At 39.0% G+C, this 10311-nt stretch overlaps 2 protein-coding genes across 7 annotated transcripts in view; one reads left to right on the plus strand and one right to left on the minus strand.

Annotated features, from left to right (window-relative positions):
• prr33 (proline rich 33) overlaps window positions 1–10311 on the plus strand; it is a 56182-nt gene that overhangs the window by 25936 nt on the left and 19935 nt on the right. The window lies entirely within an intron of this gene.
• The window catches only part of LOC140493595 (uncharacterized), a 334841-nt gene continuing 326888 nt past the window's right edge, over window positions 2359–10311 (minus strand). For both annotated transcript variants that reach the window (XM_072592212.1, XM_072592213.1), the window contains exon 14: window positions 2359–5852. In XM_072592212.1, the coding sequence (XP_072448313.1) occupies window positions 5821–5852 (32 nt within the window). In that variant the 3' untranslated portion in view covers window positions 2359–5820. The remainder of the gene's footprint in view (window positions 5853–10311) is intronic.

Consider the following 10311-nt stretch of genomic DNA (forward strand, 5'->3'; position numbering starts at 1 on the left):
TCGTTTCATCTTTGGGACAAATGCTTAATTATAGTCGAAGTTGAGAGAATGAAAGCTGCTTGTCTCCTGCTAACAAGGACTTGTACAAAAATTATGTTTGGCAGTTCTTAATGGGGTTGCACTCACTACTCAAAATTGCCCAGCTTACAGCAGTGACTTGACAATCTCACTCAGAAATATTAAAGAAGTTGTGTTGAGAAATCAGGAAAACATTTTGGTGCAGTAGGGGGTGCTGTTCTCAGCCTTGCACAGGATCTATTTTTGGGTAGAATTGAATGAATTTGATTGTCACACTTGCTTGTGCTAAACCTGAACTGGAAGGCTGGTGGGGACACTCAGTGCCTGAACTGTAAAAGTGCTGCACTGTCCAATGCAAGTGGGTTAGATCTCCTTGCTACGTTGGACAAGCTCATAGCTACCTAACTGGATCAGTAGATCAGATTATTCCTATAATGATTGTTACAATTCGATTTCTTCAATTGGCCAATGGTCATCACCTCCCAAGTATGACTTCTGCGTGTACAGTAATGACTGTTTGCTCTTGTATTGCATGACAAACGGAGTGGCTTGGTGCTTTTGTGGACACTTCGGCTGCACAATACTGTACTGCTTCTCTATATGTTAGGTTTTTCTTTACGATGCACCTTACATGGTGAAATGACGATAGGCCATCAGTATTAATGTTGTCTTGATGATCAATTGTTGGTTATTACTATTTAATTGCTGAATACAACTTTCATCATTCTTGTAGTATCGACAAAATCCTTAAGAAGTGCTCAAATTTTATTCCCATTGATGCTGAGTAAACAGAGTTAACCTCCAATTTCTCACACTAGGAATTAGTAGCCAGATTCTCCGTTTTCTCTTGCTAACAAATGTCCCTGTTGGACAAATTGGATATGAGACAAAGCATTACTGTTCCTTCAAAGGACCTGTACAGGAATGACAGACAAAACAGCCTCCATCTGTGTGGCAAATTACTATCGCTGTATTCAGTCGTCAGTTATAAAGGTCGCTGCCTGAAATTACCCCTCCGAATGTTATGGGAATCACAGCAGCAAATGTGCAATTCTACTAATGAACTAGCACTGGAGTTTCTTCTTATTTCCCCGTTGCAATGCCAAAGTGTCTTGCTTGCTGTACAGAATAAAGCAAGGCCACAAGGTGTCACTCTAATATCAGAAATCAAACAGATTATTGTACACTCGGGTGTTTAAAAAAAGGTCTTTGCAAAATCATTTATCACCAGCCAAGTATCCAAACTGGCCATTATGAATGCACATTAACCATCACTTGCACATCTTTGAGAAAAATTCCAGGATATAGTCTAATCTCTGTATTTTCAGTGATGTCTCCTATTTAAAATGGCCTGGATGTTTCTCAGAGGTGATGAAGCAGAACAGAATTCAGTGCTTGGCTTATCCTTGCCCCAGCTGTCTCAGTTCATTTAGTTAAGTGTCAAAAGGTCAATTAGTGGCCATTCTAATGGAGAGATGCCAATTAGAGGAGGAAATGGGGCTCTGGCCCTGGTTAGGCTGTAGGTCAGGGTGCCATGCAACAGAAGGATATGTCAGAAACAGTAAGTTAATTGTGAAAAGAAATGTAAAAGCCACAGATTCACTGAATCTTTCTTAACTTTTTTTTTATGACAGGCCCCAAAATGTTAAAACATGAGATTTAAAAAATAAATACATGTGCTCAGGCAGCATCGTTGGAGAAAAATGAGTTAATATTTCAAGTCCAGGTTCTGAAGAAGAGTCACTGGACTCGAAACATTAACTGTTTTCTCTCCACAGATACTGCCTGATCTGAGTTTCTCCCAACAAATTCTGTTATTATTTCAAATCCCTTCAGTATCCACAGTGCTTTGTTTTCTTTCAGCACACCAGTGCTGCTACCTTCACCAATGGAGTCTGCGGCTACATTCAGCAGTATCCCCCATAGCAGACCTAGTCTTCCTTCCTGCCTGCCTATTAGATCTGCTCCAAATTTCTCCCATCCAAAATGTGAAAAAATATAGCGAACAACATAAATTGCAGATGATTGGATCATAAACAAGCTCAACATCTTGTTAGTCTGAAAATCTAAAACATTGGACAGTTTTCCTGATTTCTGTGCCCACTAGCCTCTTGTAATGTGATGACCCCATAATTTTGCTGACTCATCATCACATTCATAGAGGGGACAGCCCACCAGATTTGTAGGCATAAAATCCAGCCCTGTCTACCAAGTAGATGCCATCTGTTCATCTGCAAGATCTGTGCTTCACGTTTCTAATATAGAGACTCTTGTGCAAATTCCGTTTAGTGTAAGGTGAGATGGTTTGATTGGAAATAAGGAGAGAACAGAACTAGAGAGTAGTAGGTCAAACATTTAATTAAAAAAACAATTATTGTAAATCTAATTTCTTTTCCAAATCTTATTTTTGTGCATGATTGTAGTAAACAATATAAGCTCAGTTGCATTAAACAGAATACTGCACTGCAATTAAATGTTAAAGCAGCAAATCACCAGATATTTTTAAAGTTATATTTCTCTTGCGTTTCTTACCAAAGACACTGACTGGTGTATCACTGCATATCTTCTAGTTATCCTGGAACATCTCCTCATGTCCTACTGAACAGTCAGCATGAGCAAGCAACTTAACAATGTGGACATCAGAGCCAAATCTGATTGTTTCACACAAAAAAAGTGGAGTTAGAATGAAGACATCACTTATAGACTAACAGAAACAGGAGTTGTCCATTCAGCTAATCATGCTTGCTTTACCATTGAATCCAATTATGGCTGATCTGCATCCGCATTCCATTTACTTACTTTTAGTCCATGGACAAAAATTAATTTGGATAGTGTCTTTTAGGCAGTCTTACATTAATTTCCCAGGGACATGATATCAATGAAGGGCACCATGCAGACAACACTGCTTGCCTCTGGAGAACTAAGACAAGTCTGCACAGCAATTATGCAAACAAATTCCTCCCTGACCCCCACTTCCTATCCCCTTAATTCCCTCACTAAACCAAACTGACTGAGTATAAACACATTTTTCAAGGAGTGTGTTCCAGACTTTCATGAGCATTTGTGTGACAAAATGCTTTGTGATATCATTCATAAACAGCCTAGCTTTGATTTTAAACTATGCTTCCTTGTTTTGAACTCCTGCACAAAAGGATATAATTCTCTCGACAGGATAGATATCATCATAAGTCAGTTAATTAGATCATTCCCTAATTTTCTATATTCCCAAATTACATGTCTCATCCACACGACCTGTCCTCATAATTTAACCTCTTTATCAGAGGTATAATTAAAGTGATTCAGCATTGCATTCCCTCCAAAGCCAGTCAATCATTTCTTACTTGCAATGCTTGGAACTGAATATAGCATTCCAGACAATATCTAGCCAAAGCTTTTTATAACTGTGTGCAACTCCTTAACTTTTATATTCCAGTCCCCTTGAAATAAAGTTCTGGATTAGTGGTGCTGGAAGAGCACAGCAGTTCAGGCAGCATCCGAGGAGAAGTAAAATCGACATTTATTCCTGATGAAGGGCTTTTGCCCAAAACAATCGATTTTCCTGCTCCTTGGATGCTGCCTGAACTGCTGTGCTCTTCCAGCACCACTAATCCAGAATCTGGTTTCCAGCATCTGCAGTCATTGTTTTTACCCTTGAAATAAAGGCCAACTCATCATTGGCCTTTTTTTTAAAACCCACTTGCTTTGTCTATGCTTAATCTATTAATATTCCTCTTTGGCAACTTTCTACATCATTCTGCGTTACTTACTATACCACCCAAGTGTAATCACAAACTTAGATATATGGCTCTCTATTTCGATAAGTCATCAATGAGTTGGCAACTTTTTAAAGTGACATGGGATTGCAGGATTGACATATATTGCTAGCTCAGCATTGCTCATTGATTACAGGATAAAAATTTTACAAGCATCAAGCAATTCCTAAGACAATGCAGCCTGAAACTGTTCTGACGAAAGACAGGAAATTCATGAGCTATTCAGCCTAAAAAAAAGGTAACAAGGAAGAGACTTGGACAAAAAGTTGTTTGTTAATAAATTGACACAGAATGTTATGTCAGGAACAAGAGTTCAAGTTAGGCTGTGACAGGACAGAGATAGCAGGGATTCACGTTAATTAAAAGCACACTTAAGACATAAAAGTAGATTTTTCACAGGGATAGTAACCAATACATGGAATAGATTTTCATTTACAGTGGTATAGAATAAAGCCACTGAATCACAGAAGAGACACATTGATTTGATTATGGTAAACATCTCTTTTTATCCAGGTGAGATGGGATAAGGGGAATGGCTTTCCTCATTCAAACAAGATAATCTGCTCTTCAATGTAGGCAATTTCACAACTAAATTACAGAATACAATATTGATACAATTCAAAACCATTTCCCAATGAAAACTATGGTATGAAGAGTTATAACTGGTGCAGCGTGCTATTTATTGAAATACAATTTATATTTTAAAAATGGAGAATAAAACAATGCCAAAGACAGATGACCAAAACTATGAATCAGATCTTGTAAATATTATATGAATTTACAATTTTTACTTTTTTCCCCATATGTACATATTATTCCATCCTGGTAATGTAAATTTTTAAATGCCAGCCCTATTTCACAGCATGTGCCGGTATTTTCCAAATTAGACCAAATCCTTTCATCAACCTCAGGAACCTCTTGGGATCATTCGGGTCGATAATTGGAACTCGTGTGAACCATTTCTATTTGATTCTCTTAGAAGTACTTCAGATGCTTGTTTTGAATGTGCACCTCGAATATTGCTTTCGTCATTTTGTTTTCGCTTTGCTTACTTTCAATTTGATTCCTCCTATTTTATCCAGGAAATTACACACAGCACAGACTCAACGCAGTAAATAATCTCCTCCTGTGCCGTAATGACCCAGGAGTATCATTTGCTAAAAGCTAAATATATTTAATACCAATTTTTAAAAAAAGGTTAAAGGGTAACAAATATGCTAAAACAATTATCTAAAAAATATGCAAATTGGAGAATACTCTGGACCACTGAACTCTAGTAAATGTTTCAAGCATGGTTTTCATGTAATGAATTACAGAGAACTGAAGTTAGGTTGTGGCTTTCATGGATCTTCTGATGCTGGTAAACCAGTTGCCCTTGACAATTTGTACTGATGCAAACTTGGTTGGGTGTGAAATTAGCCAATTTGCATTAGAGTAAGGAAGTGAGAAGGAGCTAATCCAAGCTACTCAAGCTTTGCATCCATTGCATTAATATTGTGGCTCATGTGAAGCCAGTTTAAAAAGTTCCCAATACAAAGTCATTTAAACATAATGTCAAAACAAACTCAACTGTTTATTGGTATCCCTGACAACATTAAAGTTTTTGAGTCTTTGTCGAATTCTAATGTTCCAGGGCAGCAACTGATGTATTGGTTAGATTTTCTTACCCACACAACAATCCTCCCTATCCTGTCCTCCCCAATCAAATAACAAACAGATACTAACCTGAGGCTGATATCTGTAGGAAAACAATGCCCCTAGTTTCTCAGAGAGGGAGCCTTAATTGCACTGATTTAGAATAGGAGGGGTCTATTGAATTAGGATTATCTTGACTGTCTTTGACATTGGTCTTGTACAATCTTTCAGAGAATGTGTTTTATTTTTCAAATACATATACTGACTAAACTACTGCAGTATCAGAGAGAAAGGAATACAGTAATGATATAAGAATAACTGGTTTATAGATAAACAAAAAAATATAAAATGAATAAGCTTGACAGCTTTCGGTCCATATCTTGGCTTCAGTTCTTCAGTGTTCTTCAATAAAATGTTCAACTTCAGCTAAGAATGAAAGAAAGAAAGGGAAATTAATTATGTATTGCAAATGTTAAGTTTTTGGTCTTTCCCATTCCCCAAATATTTTGACATCCAAAGTCAACATAAATCTTCCCAGCCAAGTATAATGTGGCCAGCTACAAAGTCTTTTATTCCGTTCCAACAATGTATCATAACCATCTGCAGTAGTGAGAGCATTTGCTCACATGTTCAGTTCACTCAAATAAATAACTCAGAACAAATGAAGTGGTAAGTAATCTTACTGAAGTGTGTAAGATTTTTCACTGCAGTCACAGCTGCCACTTTGGCCTGGATAACAGTTGCTATACCTCAAAAGCGTTAAATGTATACAGTGCAATGCATTACACTTTTATTCTAAATATAGTTACTGTACAATGCAAAAGGGATTATGTAATAGTGACCATCACATTACATGCAACCGCAGCCTGGACCTGTAGTGCTCCAAATAAGATATCCTTGCTTACCATCTTCTGAGAATAGTTATATTTAATAAAACGTTGTTGTGGTCACACAGCAATCTAGGCCTGACGTTTATACATAGTGGCAGTAGTGGTAAAAACAGTGGAAGTGGAGAAAACCTGCAGTAAGGGACAACTGTAACCATGATACAGTGTTAAAGGTATACCTCAGGGTTATACAGTGATCTGAACTCTGTGATGGGGGTGTTGTGCCGGTGGGGGTTGCGAGATGGAGTGGGCTGGGGAGGGGGTTAATTGGGGAGATATCTGAAGAAAACCTCAGCGGGGGTTGGTGCAAGTGACAGACCTCCAGACTCATCGAGATACATAAATATACAAAAGGGTATGATTGCACAGAAGCTGAAGAAATCACAGAAGAATATCCGTGGCAGAATAAGCAGGACAGAACAGCAAGAAGCAGTCTGCAAAATGTTGCAGGAAATCAAAAAAGTGTAATGGGGAAGACTGGAGAACCCAGAAAGCCCACCGATGACAAGCACATAAAGAAACAGGGTGTGGATCATGCCACCAAGGAATGCTACCTGGAAGAACCCAACTTGACCTGTTTTATTAAGGAGTGCAAGTGGAAGGAGTGAGTAACGGCAGTAGCAGTGGAGAATTAAACAAGTACTACAGCAGTTTGTAGGTGTTCCTGCAGTAGATGTTACAGAGGAACAGAAATAATCTTTGTGGAGTGCACATGTCCAAATTGATTTCCCTGATGGCACAGACCTGCAAGATAAATTCTGCTATGCAGATTAGTAGAGATTATGGTAAAGGATAAGAAAATCAAGTTTAAATTGAGTACCCAGACTGATGCATTGATTCTTTTGGTTGCTTACACCATGGTTGACACCAAAAGTTTCCATTTAACCACAAGAACCACTTCACTACTGCAAAGTGATTAGGGGTATTGTACATCATTCCTAACCATTGAGATTCTTTATTAAGTAAAGCTGCCTTTGTAGCCTGAAATACTCTTCTCATAGTGAGTTTAAAGATGTAAACCTTGGCTTGGTGCTTCTGTATTCCTCCTCCTCTATAGTCACATTTCTCATATTGCAAGAAGGTGGATCAGACTGCTCAGTCTTATTTTTTCAAAAACAAGAAATTTAAAAAGGCAGGGGAGAAAGAAAATGTGTCAAAGGAGCAGAAGACCAGCCACCAGATGGACATTTCAGGCCTTGGTTTGCTTTCCCCGCATATCAACACAGAAATCCTCAGGTCATTTCATTAATGCAGCTCTGGCTTTGGACCTTCCTGGATCTTTGGACACAGCAGGTACTGTTTCTGAAAACCCAACTCTCTCTTTTCTGGAGAATCGTCCTTTCATTAAGATGATAAAATTGTGTACAGCACCGGACCATGACAGAGAAACAGTATCAGGATCTTTCATTAGCCGAAACACTAAGGAAAATACGTGAAGCTTCAGAAACCCCTACAGTCAGCAAAGCGACTACAAAATCTGACATATGTCAAATTTTAGACTTGGAAACATATCTTCAATCACAAAGAAAAGAGGTCTCAGAGCTCAAGAGACTCAAGGCCAGTTAAGTCTCAGGCAGGGTAGATGATATCCCTCTTGCACTATTAGAAACCAGTTGTATAGAGCACATTCTTACCATCATCATCAGTACAAAGTTGACAGAATGAGAAAAACTTCAATCCTTGGAAATAACCCATGAAGAGGTGATACAGTTCCAAGTAACCAGAGAAAACAAGATCCTTAAGCTCAAAGGACATTATGGCAACATGTAACATGCAGAAATTGATCATTTGTATAAAAGACAACAGAAGTTTGTATGGAAACCCATCAGTAAGCCATAAAAACATTAGCAAATTTTAACCAACATATGCTGCACCAAAGATGCATCTTATAGAGATGCAGAATACTGGATGGTGAAGCATCAGTGTGAGCTTGAACAGAGAAAAGCTCAGCAAAAATTGCCAAAACTTAATCACCTCAAAGAAACAACAAAGAAGTCCAGCTATTAGTGGACACACAACACAACTAAACCTTGCAAAGTCAAAACGATAAGCAGATCAAAATATTTTCAACAATCCTGTACATATGCCAGTATTTTAACACATTTGTCACAGCAAAGAGACATATTGATGTTTGGCATATGTTCAAAGCTCCAAGATTACAAAGCATGGAAAACTTTTGGCTGCTGTTGATGAGCCATTACCTCCTGTTTCAGAAAGAAATCCCAGAGAGACACTGAACAAAGATCTTTGTTCATGCTCACAGATGATTATCAAAGAGAAGGAGGCCCTTGTTAATTACAGAAATAACCTGCAGAATAAGGTGAATCTTTCAAGAAAGTCTGCAGACAGCGTACTTCACAGGAATTTCCTATAAATCCTGCTCCAGCAGTTCCTTCCATTATTGATGCAGGTACAGTCTCATGAAATCCCCAAGATGCCATTATCTGGAGCTCAACAGCTTCATTTCCTTGCCTCCAAAAAAACCCTCCATTCTTCTTGTTCCCCCATTAGATTCAACCCTATGACAGATATCAATACAGAAGAGAAAGTGAGAATTCCAGTCCTTCTCTTTCTTCTTAAGGGGCTTGTGATCTTTTGATTCCTGGAATCTTCTCCCATGAAATAGTTTTATTTTAGTTTGGTCTTCACTGCTGCTGCAGTCAAGTGCTCGGAAACCTCGTTGCCGATGAACTAACTACTGTCAGAAGCTGTCATTTCATTTGGCTGATGTGTTGGCCTTCCAAGAAAACATTCATCCCACACATCCTCCAGGAGAGCTAAGAATGCTGTTGAAGATTAAAGCCTCAAGCAAAAGAGACTTGTGGTCAGTCTGGGGGAGTTGGGGGTGAAAATTGGATTAGATTCCTTTGGCTCAAGAGTAACTCACCCCGACCCTATATTTACCCCTGCCTAATGTATCTGACACTACGGACAATTTAGCATGGCCAATTCACCTGATGTGCACATCTTTGGATTGTGGGAGGAAACCCATGCAGACACGGGGAGAATGTGCAAACTCCACACAGACAGTCACTCGAGGCTGGAATAGAACCTGGGTCCATGGTGCTGTGAGGCAGCAGTTCTAACCACTGAGCCACTGTGCTGCCTCTTTAAGAGAACAATGGGATTAGATTACATTCCCTACAGTGTGGGGACAGGCCCTTCGGCCCAACAAGTCCACACCAACCCTCCGAAGAGTAACCTACCCAGACCCATTTCTCTCTGACTAATGCACCTATCACTATGGGCAATTTAGAATGGCCAATTCACCTGACTTGCACATCTTTGTGACTGTGGGTGGAAACCGGAGCACCCGGAGGAAACCCACGTAGACATGGGGAGAATGTCTGTGTGGAGTTTGCACAGGCTGGAATCGAACCTGGGTCCCTGGTGCTATGAGGCTGTAGTGCTAACCACTGAGCCACAGTGAGCACTGAGTGACAGGAGGTAGGGATGTAGAAGTAATGGAATAAGTGTTAATTCTCTTACAATTTAATAATTATGGCCCAGAAAGGGTACCATGAAAAAACTTGAGCAGAGATACAGAATAAGGACATTGTACTATAATCCAAGGCTACTGAGTATAAGGAGCTATGTCATGTGATATCAGATCACATGGAACCGGTGGAACGCTGACTAAGGTGTCCTGTGTTGCCATCCTCTCTAAATAGTTATTTTCAATAAAATGTGTTGCTGTTCATTTGCAAGGGTGTAGATCCTATTAGTTACATGATGCATTTTTGAGATGTGATGCAAGGTGTTACAAATGCAAAGCTTTCTTTCTATGTTGTCAATCAGGAACAATGGCTCTCTGTTTGGTGATGGTTTGAAAGCATTTTACTTAAAGCACTGATGTGGCTGTGTCAGCACTTCTAAACAAAACCTAACTGTTTATTCCTATTTTCTTACAGTTCTGCAAAGATTTCCTTAATAATGAAATAGCCAATAAATCTTTGAAAGTTACTTATTGAATCTGACCATGACTTGCTGTGTTTAAA

Source organism: Chiloscyllium punctatum, chromosome 22, assembly GCF_047496795.1.
Source record: "Chiloscyllium punctatum isolate Juve2018m chromosome 22, sChiPun1.3, whole genome shotgun sequence".
NCBI classification, from domain to species: Eukaryota; Metazoa; Chordata; class Chondrichthyes; order Orectolobiformes; family Hemiscylliidae; genus Chiloscyllium; species Chiloscyllium punctatum.